Raw genomic sequence first — 18,398 nt, 5'->3', positions numbered from 1 at the left:
TTTTTGTGAGAAACTTAATATTTTTGGGAGTTATGTTATGACTACTAGCGCTATACAACAAAACAATAATTCAAGCACGGCTCTCAAGTGTCATGACTGATTAAAGTAATTATTCCTTTTGTTCTTTTTTCCAGCTACTGATATATAATATGCTACAATGATGGCATGGTTCCTTTATGTCATAACCATCAGTCTGTTTGCTATGCTGGATGAATGTTAAAAAAATGAAACAATTCCACACATTTGTTTTTTCAATCAATGCTAATATTTTTTCAAATCAATAATAATAATAACAATTGTTAATCCACAATATCTTAAAATTCCCTACCTGAAGTCAGGTACCCATTCACAACTGGGAGGAGTGAGAAAAATCAGAGCCAAGTGCCTATCCTAGGAATCAGGGTCTTGAACCCTGATCACTGGTGATCGCTGGATCAGAAGTTCATAATGTCTAACCGAATCTGCCACAGTGTCTCTTCACTTAAGTCAGCTCTACTAAATAACTGTCCATTTCACACTGACCATCAACTAAATGTTCAAGTTATCTGCCCTCAGTTCAGAAGAACTTAAAAGGGAATTCAAAGTCTTACTTTTTGTTATTGCAACAACTGGTTCCAGGCTAAAACAGTGTAAGAGTACCTCAGTTCTACCTGATTTTTTGAGACTGAGACCTATGCACAGAGAGACATACAAGCCAGAGAGAAAGAGAGCAACCCACAGAGACAGAGAGACAGAATCAAACTGGCAGACAAGTTATGGAGAGGTTAAAATGACAAACAAAGCAGTGGCACATACAGCAGTGACTAAATGATAATGACTTGGCCAAATATATGTTCAGTCCATCAGTTTCCACACTCTGCCTCAACTCGCTCAAATTCCTATTGTGGGTACATTCCTCCGTCAGCACTGAACTCACACTGCTATCACTGTCTATCACCTGACCTGAAGAAACATTCATTGTACAACCTTTGCTTTACCTTCACTGTCATTTTCACAAATCACAATGTCCAAAGGATCAATGGTTCAAAACACTGACACTTTTTTTCTTTTTCAAGTGAGTCTTACTTCACAACCCACAGGTTTTGGTGTGTGTTTTTAATAGACTTTCTCCATTTGTCAATATTCATAGTGTTTGTTTCTTTCTGTTGTTGCTGTAGTGATTTTTTTTTCCAGACTGGTGGTGTGGGGTGGGCGTGTGAGGGGCGAAATCATACAACAGATGAAGAAAAGACTGCATGCAGAAGAAGGCACATGTTGCTGCTGATCCAACTCCATCAGATCTCCAATGCTGAGGTCTGCCACACACAGACCGTCATTCCAGAACTGGATCATTCAGCCATTGCTGACACTGTTCCAACTTCCACTCAGTGTAAACACCAAAGTGAACAGCAATCAATAAAATGTCTTTGAGACAGACAGAGGTCACTGCAAAAGTCAACGGCTAAAACTCAGGACAGTATTTACTGTGAGTGTTCTTTTTTTATTATTTTTTTATTTTTATTTTTTATAATTATAAGTATTTTCACAGTTTGGTCAGTTTATTTCTCATAACTCTCGTGTGGCCATCTCAGAATTCTACACGGAAAACAAACCAGATTTCTTCACTTAATCAGATATTACATGAATTCCTGAGTCCACACTTCTTGTCACTGTTGTTCCCGCATTTTCTTTTTGGCCATGTATCTCCTGTTGTATTCAATTTGTTTCTGTTTGCTCAGGTGGTAGAGAAATGGGTTTTGCCTCAGACGTTCTCTGTGACGGCGCACTCGCTCTGTGCTCTTTGTTTGCTCACAGTTCTGCCCTCTGCTTGTGCCTCTACGGTTCCACCCATACGAGCCATCATACGACATCCCTGGCATGAACGCTGCACAAAAAAAAAAAAAAAAAAGTAAAATGGTTTCACAGGTTAATACGCTGATGGTGTTAGCGAAATCTGCTGTGCATGTGTTGTGTACTTAAGCCTGTATTCACAACCATGTGTGGATGTGCACATGGATGCATGAATATGTTAAATTAATATAAAATTCTGATAACTAATGAGACTAATCTGTCAAGATAAAGAATGTACATATCAGGAAATTTTTTTTTTACCAAACTAAGATGAGTTAAGGGCACTTTCTATCTGAAATCTGTAAAACATTATGAATTTGGCAATACAGATCTCTGAAGTAAGTTATGATGTAAGAATGACTAAACAACTAAACAGAACCACAGCAAATCAGTCCAAACTAACCATTTTCAACAATCTCATGGTGCATTCAGAAATCTTTCACTAAAACCTGTCTTCAACTTCAACAACAGACAGACACTCTAGCAGTGAATAGTACTTTTATGTCTGTTTATTTTCACATACATGAGAAACCCTAGAAAAACAACCAATGATAGATGACCTGACTGAGTCATTCCCTTTAATTGTGCAACTTCAAAATATGTATCATTTGCATTATGATCAAGCCCTGCAACATGAGCAAGGATAGTTTGTATATTCTTGTTTTCAGCTAATACCATTTGTTGCCAGTCATCAGCTCTTCCACTTAACTCTGGGATGCAAAGCTACATTTCTTTTTCAAAACTGCCTGTGGCATGTGCATGAATGTGACTGCATGCATACTGTGTGCATGTGCATGTGTAAGTGTGTGTGTGTGTGTGTGTGCGTGTGTGTGGTGGCTGCTCTTTCAAATATTCCTCTTCAAAACTTTTTTGTTTTGTTTTCCCAAGAAAAGGCACTTCACAAAATTTGATATTGCAAACTGTATTCCTTTTTCCCCCCTTACAGAAAAGGCATTTAAAATATTTGCTGTTGACTTTCATGTCAATGAACCCTGTCTTTCTGTCTTGGCCCAAGTCTTCCCATTTTTCATGCTGTCCTGGGACATACATCTGAAATGTCGGGATTGTCAAAGTCACCCATTTTACATTCCAATATACAGGTTTCTTCTCTTTTTTTGTTTTTCTTTCTGCAACATGAGTAATGTATTGCTTGACTTTTTTTTCCCTCACTGTGAGTGTCCAGTTCCATAAACAAATTCAATTCAATAATGTTGACAGGCAATGGGGTGACAACTACAGTCTGGAGTGCTTTGCCTCATGCATCCAGTGACACGGGAGCAGTTAAAGTCTATGCCATTTGTGAACTTGCTTCTTTTTTCTATGTGTAAAGATCAATTCTTGCTTGACTATACCGAGCCAATGTGCACATCAATAGCATGCATGAAAAATGTGTCACTGCCTCCTTATTGTCTGGCAACCTGCACCTTCCCCTGCATATGGATGTTGTTTAAGATGGTTGGTTGCTCTTCATGATTATTTCAACCCTTTATCAACCCAGTTGTAGAAGTTTCAGTCATAATTTGGTGTGAATGTAAATATTTTGATATTGAACCATGAAAAAGCCACAGCAGTTAACACAGTTTTGCAAACTACAGGACATTGTTTCTTTCAAAAAATTAGGCATACATCACATAATTTTGGCATTCACTGGGAATTTCTCTCAATGTTGTATAAAATTAGGCGACACTATAATAGGTTAAATCCTTTTTGTGAATAAAATATATGGGGTAACAAAGAATGAGAAAATCTTCCAAAACTGTAGCATTTATGATATGATATAAACAGGACTGTCACCCAAGTTCAGTTTAAAAAAATGTCTATCACTTATTTTGTGAAGCAACCCATACTCAAATTTAAAAAAAACACAACTTTCATACAATAACTGATTCCAGACAGAAATATTATGAACAACATCATGTTTAATATTGAATGAAAAAGTCTGAAGCACACATTTCAAACATTAAAAAATACATGTACAACATTCTAAGATCTGCAACATTATGAGACAGCGATCAGCTACTGACATTCATAATCAGTAAGTAAAATTATAAAAAGAAAAAAAATGCAAATTCAAAAAGCTGAAACATGCATATAAACATTTATACACAGCCTGAGATGATGAGCTTTGATATCTGATACCCTGCACACATCACTCCCAATGACCAAAATCATGACCATTCCCATACATGAGCAATGTTCACTGATGGCACTTTCCATGACAATGGATATGTCGCTTTCAGATCCCCAAGAAAATGAAAAAAAGATGGTTAAGCATCCTTCCTCCTCTGTTCTCTTTTCCTTGCTTTTGCCCACAAAAGAAGGAAAAAGTGAGAGTGAGAGAAAGAGAGCAAGAGAGAGAGAGAGAGAGAGAGAGGTGGGGGTAGGGGAAGGGGGAGGGTCTGGGCAGAGAGAACAAACAAATGAAAAAAATGAGACAGAACAAAAGGGACAGACTGAGAGGGACACAAGTGACATATCAATATCTGAGCAAATTTATTCATTTATTTACTTATCTCTTTATTTAGTTATTTATTCATTAGTAAAGAAAGAAGTGAAAGCAAAACAAGTTCAAATTAGTAACTTAATTTATTTATTTTGAAAATGATACTCATAACATTATTAAAATATACATGTATATAGTTTTCCTTTAGATTCAGTTTGTAAGGGGGGCATTTTTTTCTCCCAATTCTACTAACAACATTGGTGAGCAGCTTACTGTCACTTTATTTTGATTTTTCTTCTTTCTTTCTTTTTTCTGACTCTCTCTCTCTGTCTCTCTTCTTCTTCTTCTTTTTGTTTTTGTTTTGTTGCTTACTCAAGATTGATTTAATAACAATGTCAGTTGAATACCCTTTAAAATGTTTATATTCAAAATGATATAAAACATCTTTGTGTGCCTTCAGGAATTTTTGGAAACTAAGCAAACAGTAATAAATTGTCCTAAAATTAAACCAAACATAATTTTCAAGTTAAAAACTTTAGTTGCTGTATTAGCAACAACAACAACAACAACAACAGTAACAACAACACACACACACAGAGAGAGAGAGAGAGAGAGAGAGAGAGAGAACTATCCAAAATTATATCTTAAAACACACACACACACAAACACACGCACAGAGCTGTACAACTGAAATTGTGCAGAGATGCATTCTTTGCTGTGTAAGCAAAAGGCTACATCTACAGTATAATAATGCTCACAAAACTTATGTTTCATAAACCAGTTCACATAAACTAAGTACAATATCATTTTGATATATATTTATATATATATAGAAAGAGTGAGAGAGAGAGACAGAGAAGACGACTAGTACAGTAAACTGCTCTCTATCCTCCCTTGCATCAAATGAAAACAAAATATCATGAAAATAATAAATAATTCTCAAGGTGTTAAGTTAGAAATAAACAGTGGCAAGTTTGAAAAATAATCCATGTCATAAACTACATGAGACAGATATGGGTAAAAACATCCCCACCTTTTACAGCATGAATACATCAGGCATGCGAGAGGGCCTTGTATGTGCCTCTGTGTGTGTGTGTGTGTGTGTGTGTGTGTGTGTCACTGCGGATATGCATGAGTGAAAAAGATAACAGCATCATGGCAGATCTGGATTAGCAGCTAACCACAAATAAATATCAATGCCATTAACCAGATGAACATTCATTTATATATATATATCTATATTTAAAAAATCCAAAAAATCCTGCCAATCCACATACAGTAACCCCTTCAATTGACAAAACACATCAACACAGTTTTTACATTATACTCAGTTCGTATATCTATATATACTGGCAGGTACTGGCAATGAACTTGATTCCATATTTAACCACATTAAAATAATCCTGTACTTGACTAAGACTTATACTGGCCTGATGAACATCAGATGAATAAATCACGCAAGAAAATGAACAGACCCATCAGATATTTTTCAGCCCTTAAACTGATGACAATAGTTTAAACAACAACAAAAACAATAATAACAATAATAATAATAATAATGTACCCAAGTATTAATTTTACCATCTTTCTATTTTAAATCACACTGGTCCAATCTAACCATCCTCATGTGTCTCAATACCCCTCTCTCAAATAAAAGTCTTTAGTCATCTATAAGCATGTATTTTGTGGCTTACAAGATATTGGAATAGCGTTAGTTGTTGGCAATTGATTAGTTTGACTGGTAAAAAAGCAAATAAAACAGAAGCAGCAACCTTCCTCTAATACTATGGAGAGACTTTAGTATGGCATTTACATGCCCACATGAAACATTTGCACAACACAGTTCTCTAGAACAGAGTACAACTCTATTCTAAGCCATTTGTATCAACAGCACTTGTAAGTATGGATTTTCTGCTTGTGGATCTGACAAACAGAAAAATTCAATATCAAATAAATTCATTAAACAAAAAAAACAAGAACCACAATAAATAAGCTAAGGTGAGCATATATCATATCACCCAATGCATAAGAAAAAAGCAAAGAGAACCTTCCAAAACATGATGGAAAATCAAATTATAAATTTCAGGTCTTCTTATCAAATCAAATAACCCATATGACCCAAGAAAGGGTCATTTCAGGGTGAAAATGCATCATTTTTAAACCAGAGAAAAACCAAAACACCATGAAAAGGTCAATTAAAAATTAGGAAAAAGATCAGTTCAGCCACATCTTGTAAAATTTGAAATGAGTCAAAATATTTATTTCCTTCAGCCATTTCAGGAACTGAAAACAGTATCCAGAGGAACATCTTGACAGGGTTAAGTGTCCATTATTCACCAGTATAGTCTTGCCATGTTCAGAATCTTTCTAAAGGAAAGGATGTGCACAAAGACAAACCAGAACTATAATCACAAATATCTGTGATGGGACATTAAAGAAAATTACTCCACAAAGGAAAATTCATGGATCATTGCTTTGACTACTATGGATAGAAACAGCATTCAAAACACTGTGGACCTGAGCTGAGCTGATAAAGCCTATCAGTTCAATAAAATATTCCATACGGAATATGCATAATTTCATTATGGATAAAAAAATAAATGTCAGTCACTCTCTGTCATATCCATAATTATTCTCCATGCACTAGTTCCAAGCAAAGTAGAAATTGCCTGCATGTTACAAAGAACATATTATAAGAGTTGATTCTTAAATAACACAATAATCATGCCAACAACTGAATCAATTAAAACCAAGGATTTTATTATGCACCAATGAATCACACACACACACACACACACACACACACACACACACACACACACACACGCACGCATGCATGCACGCAAGCACGCACACAAATACTTTAACATTTAAGACATGACACTCAGAGGAACATTTCTTGGTGATAAAACTGTTCTCTTTCCTTCAATTTTTCAGATCAATGTCATGTATGGGAGCACACATAAAAGGCAAAACACTTTTTTTTCTTTTTTTCTTTTCTTAAAAATAAAATCAAATGCCAAATGGACCTCCCAGCAAGACAGATACCCAAACTCCACCTCATCAAACAATGATACCCTCTCCAAACCAAGACCCCAAGTACTGAATGAAGCAGTTCCGATTCACCTATTTTTTGATCATGCTGCCACCCTCAACGGCCTCTTGAGTTCGACTCTGTCCAGCTGTCCAGTTTCATAAGCCTGCCATCCCCATTTTGCCTTTCAGCATCTCTCTCTCTCTCTCACACACAAACACACATACACACAAGTGCGTACACACAAGCATGTTCAGAAATACTCTCTCTCTCTCTCTCACTCACTCACACACACACACACACACACACACACACACACACACACACACACACACAGAGTGACTGAAACATAGGTGAACTGGGACACATACACACACTCACAAATGCACACACACACACACGCGCGCGCACACACACACACACACACACACACACACACACACACACACACAGCAAGTGAATACATATGTGAACTGGGAATAGGCAAATTGCGATCATCAGTTCAGTGACAGCCGAATCAGGAATAGGTGAATGGGGAATAGGGGAACGGGGAAAAGGTGAATGGCGAGTAGGCGGATCTGGATGACATCCACTGAACAACATCACCTTAAGGGTGTAAGCCAATAAATTGTTAAACTCAACCACTCTCAACCTCTTTTGCAGAATACATCTGTCTTGCCCAATAGTCACTTCAGATCAGATCAAACCCTCTTGTTCAGAGCCACATCAAAACGAGCTTCAGACCGTAAACCACTGAAAACCTCAACAACAATGAACACAGGTCAACAACCAATGTGAAAAACACCAAAAATCCAAAAAGTGCCTTTCAAGACCAGAACTGGACATCATCAATAATGGAAAAACATTCAATAAACTTCAAGCATATACATAGTACAAGTATGCAGAAAATATGCCAAATGAAATTCTGAATCCAAGTACAGTTCAAGAACAGATTCAGATCAAGTGAATTGTGACATGTATTTTGTTGTTGTTGTTGTTGTTGAAAATATGGTGAAAATGCTGTTAAACTAGTTACCTTGGAGATTTGAGAACAGTGACAACACAAATACAGAACAGCTTCATGTGAGAAGTTCAGAAACAAGTCTTCAGCAGGAAGAGTCAAACCAGAAAGTTTATTCAATCTAAGTTTTGAGTATTCTTGACAACTAAAATGCTTTCATCCATTCGTTAATGAATGAGAATACTGGTTGGTGTGTGTGTGTGTGTGTGTGTGTGTGTGTGTGTGTGTGTGTGTGTGTGTGTGTGTGTGAATGCACCATCAGAATCTTTTCATTTTCAGACTTAGTTATTCATTCAATTAGGTTGTCAAGGAATACCAATAACAACAACCTAAAAAAAAATAATAAATCCTGACAAGTAAGATAAACAATAATTTCTAATAAATGAAGTCACTGGAAAATGTTTCATGACTGTGTTCTTTTATGGTAAATTATGAAATCATGAACCTGTCTTGATGCTGGCAGATTTAAAGCAAATAAATGTATGTACATCGTACAATGAATAGTATGAACAACAGAACAATGGGCAAAAGAAAAGAAAATGGAGCAACGAAAGATGTTCAGGATATAAGGAATGATAGTGATGGGGCTGGGAAAGGGCATGAAATATCCAACTTGGCAATTTTCTTCTCTCGTCTCTTGTTCATCTTGCAATTAAACAGCACACTTCTTGCACAACAGTGACATTGATATCTCAGTCGCCATCTATACAAACAGCTGTAACAGTTCTTTGTTAAGCTAAATCATATATTTGGTTGAAATCAGCAACAACAACAAAAAAGAAAAGAAAAAAGAAAAGTCAATTAATCATTCCTGGTTATGCTTGACTGATTTATGGCATGAAATATCCAACTTGGCATAGTGAAACTATGCACATTGACCATTTACAAGTAGTAAAGACTTGCAGAATGCTAATTTCCACTTTCAACACACACACACACACACACACACACACACACACGTTTCATGCTCAGTTCAATGTTCAATATGGCATCATCTCTTTCCTTTAAGTTCAACTATGGATTTGGAGTAATCACATGATTATGAGTCTGGCTGATTATGAGACTGCCAAATTTGCAAATGGTGACTGCCTTGCAGGGTGTTAGAAGCAATTTCTCAGCAAGTTTTGGCTCAATTTTGATGCCCCCACCCTTCTTTATTTCTTTTTTTTTCACAGGGTGTGGGGGGTGGGAGTGGGGGGGGAGATGTTGAGTGTGTCAATATGGTTGCCATGGAAGAAAATGAAAGTAATGTTGTTAATCAGTCAAGTGAATATGATTATCCTGATGAGGATTATATTCTACCAAGAAAATCAACATATACTGGTTGTGTTGGAAGTGGGTGCAGAAAAGAAAACCCTTGTTGAAGGCTTCAAGCTCAAATATTGTGTCATATGTATGTGTGTTGTCATTATCATGTAATAGTGCTTGTGGGTGGGAAGGTGTGTGTGTGTGTGTGTGTGTGTGTGTGTGTGTGTGTGTGAAAAACATGACATGTGGAGAAAAACATCATAATTGCAATTGGATGTTACGTCTAATACATTAGCAAACATAATACAGACTTGCATACTCTTTTTCTTTTTTTTCCATAATATTTTGTGTATTTTGTTTTCCTAAAAATCTTGGTAATCTTCCAAGTCAACAGTCAGTAATTAGAAATCATAAATTCTCTATTCATCTTGTTTCAATAAAACATATACTCTTTATATCTTTATATACATTTGAGCATTATTTGATTTTTTATGTGGCTGGTGATTTTTTTCTTTGATTTTTTTGGGGGGAGGGGCAGGGGTGTGGGTGTGTGTGTGTGGGGGGGGGGGGGGGATTGGGGGGGCAAAAATTTTGAAAAGATTCCAGTGTCAAAGGGTTTAAGGAGGAACTGAAAAATGCACAGGTACAGAAAGGTATAATAAAAGGATGCAGCACAGGTAAAAGAAGGTAAAATCATTATGTGTGGCCTGTTGAAAATGCACTGGTAGAGCCACAGGGCATTGGTGTTGTGGTGGTATTTCAAGAATCTTTTCAAAACTAAAGCTGTCAAATAATAAAGCTGTCAATCACAGACATGGGTCACATGAAGTCTATTGACAAAAACAATGTTTGATAAGCACATACGACTCACTGTAACATAATTCACAAACCATCTGACCATTGCGTATACCAAATTCTTCTTTTTGAACTCTAAACCAACTCAAGGAACAAGGTCTATGTCTTCAGTCCATGTTACCATGGCTTTCAGGCAGAACAGCCTGGCTGGGTGATTCCCCCTGGCTGCTATCCCCCCTTCCACCTGGGCTCAGAGACCGCTTTGGTGACAGAATGGCACTGCCCAAATCCTTGGTGGTGCCAGGACTCCCAGACAGCTGGGACTGGCTTGGTGACTGGTCATAGCTGCAGGGCAAGTCTTTACCACTGGGGCTCTGAGATGGCAGGGAATGGTTTGAGGACTGGCTGCAGCTGCCTAGCTCCTTGTTGTAAGAACTCGGGGACTGCAGAGACTGACTGGGTGACTGGTTGTAGCTGCCCAAGTCCTTGCCACCAGAACCTGGAGATTGCTGCGACTGGTTGGAGGGTGGCTGGTAGCTGCTCACAACATCCTTGATGTCTGGGCTCTGAGACATAAGAGACTGGCTGGGGGACTGGCCGTGCATGCTGAGGTCTTTGGCGCCAGGGTTTGGAGACGGCTGGGACTGGCTGGGTGAATGGCTGTATCTCCTCATGTCTCTGGTGCCGGGGCTCTGAGACAGCTGAGAGTGGTATGGAGACTGGTTGCGTCGGCTCAGGTCTTGAACGCTGGGACTCTGCGGCATTTGGAACTGGTTGGGAGACTGGCCGAAGATACTGGCTTCCTTGGAACCAGGGCTTTGAGACAGCTGGGAGTGGTAAGGGGACTGGTTGTGTCGGCTCAGGTCCTGAACTCCAGGACTCAGTGGCAGCTGGAACTGGGCATGGTGGGCTTGGTGGTAGCTGCCTAAGTCCTTGTTCCCCAACCCCGGATACCAAAGCGACTGATTGGGCAGCTGGCTGGGTCGGCAGAAGTCCTTTTCTCCAGCACCCTGTTGCTGCTCCTTCTTCAGTTTCTGTCGCCGGTTCTGGAACCAGATTGTGATGTGCCGCTCTGTCAGGTTCAGCTTTTTTGCCAGATAGCATCGGCGTGGGCGTGTGAGATACTGCCCCTGATCAAATTCCTTCTCAAGTGTTCTGATCTGTGTCTGCGTGAATGAAGTCCGGCATCGACGAGTCCATCCCATTTTCTCTGAAACCAGGTGGACAGCACATTAGAACAGACTTTTTTTTCTTTTCTTTTTCAATTGTGATACTTGGTATCAGAAACAGAAACTGCTCTTTATGTATTCACAAGCTATTTGATTTGTATAAAAACAGCAATACATGTTTGAAATGAAACCTATGACAAACAGCTCAATCAAAAATCAACCCAAATAATCAGCTCACTATGATAAGACTTCTGACCCCATCCCTACTCTCCTCTTCCTCCAATCAAAAATCAAAATCAGGGAGTATGATCTGTGTGAAAATTACAATTAGGAAGCTATAACTGGAAGAAATAAACATCAGTACAAACTACTCAAAAACATCACCCTGTCTGTCTCAAGCACACTAAATAGAAACAAACAAATAAATCAATTAAAAAAAAAAAAAATAATAATAATAATAATAAAATATGTATAATTAAAAAAATTCAGGATTCCATCATCACAACTCTGAACATGTCACAGTAACAGTTCTTCATAGCCAGTAAACTGAATAATGACTGAGAACAGAAAAAAGCAACAACTGTTTTTCATAATCTATGACCGTCTTGGGTCATATCAAAACTTAATTCCACTCTTTCATCACGAACGAATTCATCTTTTCTTCACTCAAAGAATGATTTCTTCAAGACTTACAACTTACTACACCGCTACCTTATCCACACATCTACCTAGCATTAAATATTTAAGTCTAAAAAGTCCCCTTTGCCTGGAATAGTTACAAACCTATTACCTAACAGTTAACAAAAAACAAATGTTAACGCAAAAAGTAACAAATTATACAAATAGTATCAGAGTTCATATTCCAGTGTTCTCTTCCATGTTTTTCACACAAAATGGATACAAAATCAAAGTAAAAAAAAAACAAAAACAAATAATAAACAAACAAAACAAAAAACAGCAATAATATGTTAACGTATGACACATGCAAGTATGGTTGTACCTGAATTATATTCACTCTGCTGACGTACAACATCCTTATATTTCTCTATCCAATTTTTACTTTGCAATGGTGTTTGCTCTATTCTTTCTTCAGAATAAAATGAATTACTATATTTTGCGACATACATGCTTCAAGGTGGGTGTGGTTTTTTTTTGTTTTGTTTTTTTTAATTTATTTATAATCAACCTCACGCCTGAACATTGTCCTATAAACAAAATGGAACAGAGAGGAGTAAAAAGGTAATAAACCAAATGACATACCCTAGGCCCAGTCTATGTGATGCCATCCGTCATAAACAGTTTGGAGAGGTTACTCGTCACTGCCAAAAAATATACACTGACCGTTTTGTTGCACATTACCAAATAACAAAAACAACAAAACAACTGGCTGTTCTGTTTGATGCCTTCAATCCTTAATCAAGGCAGGATACTCTATGACAGCCAGAAGATATGTGCTGACAATTTTACTACACGCTGCTAAATGACAACGCAATATACAGATACAATTAGTGAAAAACTCTATGCTGAAGTAACACTGTATAATGGGGTTGTAACTGCAATTGTGTGAAGTTGGTGCTTTACTATGGGCAAGTCACTGAGTGCTGTGGGAATGTGTCATGATGCTGAAAACACCACCACTAATCAATTTATCTGAATAGAGTTTATGAAGTAGTCTGTATTCTATATATTCTAATTGATCCAGTACATTTGCCTAACACCAATCTGCAAATAGGTGTATTTTGTAAGTTTCACAATGCTGGACAGGCAACTGTCCACTCAATATAAATCTGTTGTCTAACTATGCACCTAAACCACCCTGCCCGGGCAGTATTGGCCTGGCAATAAGTGAATAACACTACAGTCAGGAATGAAAATGTCAAACACTAGATACTGTATATACCACCTCCATCAACAGAAATACAAGAGGCAAGGAATGAAAGAAGGTGGGCTAGATAGTAGATAAACATCAACAGAAAGTCACAGACACACAAAAATACACATACACACATACAGATAGACAGACAGACAGACAGACAAAGAGGGGCAAGAGAGAGAGACAGAGGTAATGAGAATTTTTTGCGTGTGTGTGTGCATGTGTGTGTGCATATATCTAAACTGGTGAATATTACAGGAAAATGTGAGCAGCTTTCAGGTTTCAGTGACTTGATAAGTTGATTCAGTTTTTTTAAAAATATTTTTTTTACAAGTTTATGATAAAGACAAAAGAGCAAGCAGAGATAAGCCATCTTTGTTCACAGACTATGGGTAAACGAAATTTCTCTTTGGATCGAAATGCAACTATATTATTGTAGAACCATGCACCTCTCCCAGACCTCTCCATCTCTCTCATTCTCTCTCTCTCTCTCTCACACACACAGAGAGACACACAAACAGCAACAAACCCAGTAACTGTTTCAGAAGTGCCTTATTTGGTAATATCTACTGAACAGGAAAAATACACACTCTGTGGACTGCCACGTACATGCCCAAACCAATGGCAATATTCCCCTGGTATGGTCAAAATGTATAATAGAACCAGTGTTTGATGGTTCCTTGACTGAATTGTGTATGTCAGGACTCTCTTTTATTATATATTTGTCGCCCCAAAGAAAACTTTATTCCTTTAAAGATTAAAACAGGCTTGACAATATTAGTCTGTCCAACAGAAATTATCATTACTTGCAACAATACTTTAAATACAAATACAAGAAAACTTCTTTCTGTATTTATGGGTTTTTTTGTGTTTTCTTTCTGCTCTCTAAATTTTCATAATCCTTAATCACTAGTATTAACCCCTTCAATGCCACAGAACCTTTGACTAAACTTTGAAGCCAGCAGCCTTATAGGAAGAAGACTTTAACAATTCAAAATAAAAGTTTCTTTTTTAAAGATAGCTTCTTTTTAAAGTAAAAACCGCTAAGAATTTTCAACTGACAACATGATGGCATAAAACCATATTTATGAAAGATTATGATGTCAAAAATGTTATGTAGAGTATGACCTATTGTGAATGAGAAACAGGGGAAGCTTGCTTCACTCTGTGTGTGTGTGTGTGTGTGTATGTGTGCGTGTGTGTGACATGACAAAAACATACAATACGAAAAAGTGGTCATTTGAGAGATTTCTGAAAATCAACTATTCACACAACCAACCAACCAAATATACAAAGAATGAGCCCTAAAGGATTTTTATGTTGTTGTTTGTTTCTTTCATTTTGTTTTGGTTTTCTTTGGAAGAGGTGGGCTCTTTTTGTTTCGCAACTTTATTTCACAACAAAATGTACTCCCCTTGTGACCTACTTTCTTGCAATTGGCTCATATCAAATATTAATACAAATAATGATGGCAACTGATTTTAAGTGCAACCAATTTATATATTACATACAGACATGTTGCTCTGATAACCATGTTGTAATGACATTGACAATGGTTTCCATCTGACAAGTTTTTGTTTTGTTTTTTATTTGTTTGATGTTGTTGTTCTTGATGGTTTCATTTGCTTGCTTGCTTCTTTTGTTGTTGTTGTTTTGTTTTGTTTTTTGTTGTTGTTGTTGTTGTTGTTGTTGTGTGTGTGTGTGTGTGTGTGTGTGTGTGTGTGTGTGTGTGTGTGTTGTTGTTGTTTTTTCCAGACAATACTGAATAGAACAAAACTTATCAAGAGTTCAGCTCAAAAAGAAAAACTGTGAACAGAGCTAATCCCACCCCCCTATTTTTACGGATACAAATCAGACACCATTCATCATATGTATTTGTTCAGCCTCAATATGTCTGCATTCTGCATCCCACAGATATGAAAGACAGATGGCATTGCTCAAAGCATTGCTACAAGGTCACCTCAAAGTGTTTTAAGTGGGCCAACAGAAAACAAAACGAGAAAGTCTAGTTCGGCAAACAAACAAAAAAGCAGGGAAGAAACAAATTGAGAAAGATACAAAAGACAGGTGGAGCAGACAGACAGACAGACAGGCAGAGAGTGATAGCCTTTGGGAGATGGAGGATAAGAAGAAAGGAAAAGTAAGAAATAAAATAAAATAAAATAAAGCATCACCAATGCAGAACATGCACATCCACTGATATGACTGAATTTTAATTTCACAACTGACATCACTTTAGTACACAGATCAAAAAAAAAAAAGGGGGGGGGGGGGGGGGGGGGGGGGGGGGGGGGGGGGGAAGAAAAAAATATGAGGTATAGCCTGGAAGATCAGGGAAAGATAATTACATAGCTTGATGCAGGTATAAAGTCACAAGATCAGTTCACGTCACAGATACCTCGTAATTTAGACACAGAAATTCAGGACCCCAAGTTCACAAAACATGTCATAATAAAAACATCCAAACTGAAAGATGGAACATGTACAAATGATGGATATGATCAGTCAATAGCTGAGACTCCACAGTCACATTGATATCAACCTTCTAAGTATCATTAAAAAATATATATGATTACTTGCCTTGTGAACATTTTTTTTAAATTATTAATGGAAAAAGTGTCATTAAAAAGACATACAGACTTTTTGTATAATGAATAATGTGATTTTAGATTTTTGGGGGGATTTTTTTTTCATAAATCAATATTTTGCTGATATTTATTCTTAGTTATAACACAGAGAGACACATAGACACACACAAAGTTTGGCATCACTGAGAAAAGGATACAAATATCTCTGAGCATGTTATAAAATAAAATTCTTCACAGTCCATCCTTATAAACCAAATGAAGGCACTTTTCTTGTAACACTATCAGACTGATATAAAGGTATTTGGGCATTCAGTTAATAAATCAGTGCATCTTATTTTAGTCTGATGTCTTTTTCTAGTTTGATGTCATGACAGTTCACTTCATACACTTAATCGAACAAATACCACCAAAAGTATGTCGTATTACTGGGAAGTCTACCCTCTTTTCTTCCATGACACTGAAGATATGTGTGTGTGTGTGTGTACTTGCATGATTGCACATATCTGCACATTTGGGTGTAAATGTGTGCATGAGCACCGATTTGAATATACCATAATCTCCCCCCCAAACCCCCCCCCCCCTTTTTTTTTTTTTTAATTTCAAAAGCTAGGTACTATGATAATAACATATACTGACACACGCTCTAATCTTATCATGACTATCTCTGCTGCTGCATTCTGTCTATATCACTCTGCTGCTGCTGCTGCTGCTGCTGTTGCATTCTGTCTTCGCTGCTGCAGTACCTCAGCAATCTCTTCTTTGCCCGATACTTCCTCACATACTGTTGCTGCTTTTGTCGGTAGAGGCGGTAAGCTTCTGGGTTCTGCTTCAGTTTTTCTCGCCACATCTGAGTGACTACCACTTTCCGTTTCTTGGGGCTCAAAGAGTTCAAGTCAGCAGGCGGAGAAGGATAGCTGTGGGGGTTATTGGAGGAGTCCATCCCAAAATAAGCGGAATAGCCCCAAGGGTGTGCGGGTGCCCTAAGTGAGCTGCTGTCAACACTGCCTGCATAATTCCCTCTGAGGGCCGGGTGGCGAGACTGGGCTATAGATCGAGGATCGAACACGTCTCTGTCAAACTGTCCTGGGGCCGATACTGAAAACAATCAAACCATGGTGTCACGCAAACCAGATGCAGGCTCTTGACTTCATGCATCTTATAAATTACCCACTAGATAATATTAAAGAAGAAAAAAAGTCATCTATATCATCTGCTGCACCATATCACTAACACACCTGATGGCAGTTTTAATCCCATGTAATTTTGTGAACCCAGAAGATATAAATAAAGCTGCCTTTTTTGTATTTGCTTTTTCTTTTAATCTGAATGGTCATCACTGAAAATCTTAGCCAAATCTCTGCGGGAAGTCAAAATATCATGCTGTTTTGTAACTTCATTTTGTAGCTTCATGTCTTTTTTTTTCCCCTTTTGAACTCAAGCCTTCATCACAGACGTTCTTAACCAAATCTCATTTTCTCTGAACACCGATATTCATATTCACTTCTCTTCATTACCCAGTAACATGGCAGCAACCCAGATTCTCATTTCTACCATTTATATCTTCACTCACTGCTTGCTGTTATGCATTAAAGAGAGGAATATGTGGTATATGCTTCCACTCCTTGATGCAAAATTATATACCCCGGTAAGTGAATGTTAAAGCTTTGCCCTGTTTGTTTTTAAATGTTTAACATTAAAAAGAAAGTATTTTTCTCAACTCTGCCAACCTCATTATCTTCCTCAATTCGATCCATCATTCTACCACAAGCAAGAACACACATGATAAAACTGATCATCAGGGATTAATTATAGTGCTTTCTCATGTACAATGACTGAAGCTGGACGAAGAAAGACCAAATATTAGTAAGGTTAGGGATTAAATCTGCACCTGTGTTAGGGTTTTTATTTATTTGTTTTTCGACTTACAAGATTTCCTTTAAAGCAGGTTTTATGTAAGGTATGTGTGGAATGGGGTGGTTTTTTTGCACGATTCAAGACTTCAGATCTCTTAACAGAGATGCATGAGCATGCATACACATCACATGACAGCGCAAAGTGTGTATCACTGCTCAGTCATCACCTTCAGAGAGCCTTATATCTGTGGAGATCTCAGGAGCCTGGACATGGGCAAGATTTCACCATCTCTGTAAGTGACTCCATCTCTTCTGTGCTTGTGCGTGCATTTGCGTGCGTGTATGTGAGAGTGTGTGTGTTCGTGTGCGCATGAACATGCAAGCACATGAGTGAGTGTATCAGTGCATGCTTGTAATCTGTTTGCTTTCATCTCCATGTTGTTGTTTTTTCTGAGAACACAATGAAACAAGAGAAAGAAGAGATGAACAAGGTTGATTTATTCAAAGACAACATTAACAACATATGATGATCACTGAAATTCTT

The 18,398-nt window shown here is 37.6% G+C and overlaps 1 protein-coding gene across 3 annotated transcripts in view; it reads right to left on the bottom strand.

The window, feature by feature from the left end:
- Positions 1-3,743: 3,743 nt before the first annotated feature.
- Positions 3,744-18,398, bottom strand: part of LOC143293570 (uncharacterized) — a 50,097-nt gene continuing 35,442 nt past the window's right edge. For all 3 annotated transcript variants that reach the window (XM_076604552.1, XM_076604553.1, XM_076604551.1), the window contains exon 4: positions 3,744-11,581. In XM_076604552.1, coding sequence (XP_076460667.1) covers positions 10,539-11,581 — 1,043 coding nt within the window. In that variant the 3' untranslated portion in view covers positions 3,744-10,538. The remainder of the gene's footprint in view (positions 11,582-18,398) is intronic.

This window comes from Babylonia areolata, chromosome 19 (assembly GCF_041734735.1).
Source record: "Babylonia areolata isolate BAREFJ2019XMU chromosome 19, ASM4173473v1, whole genome shotgun sequence".
NCBI lineage: Eukaryota > Metazoa > Mollusca > Gastropoda > Neogastropoda > Buccinidae > Babylonia > Babylonia areolata.
This window is presented reverse-complemented; position numbering and strand designations above follow the sequence as displayed.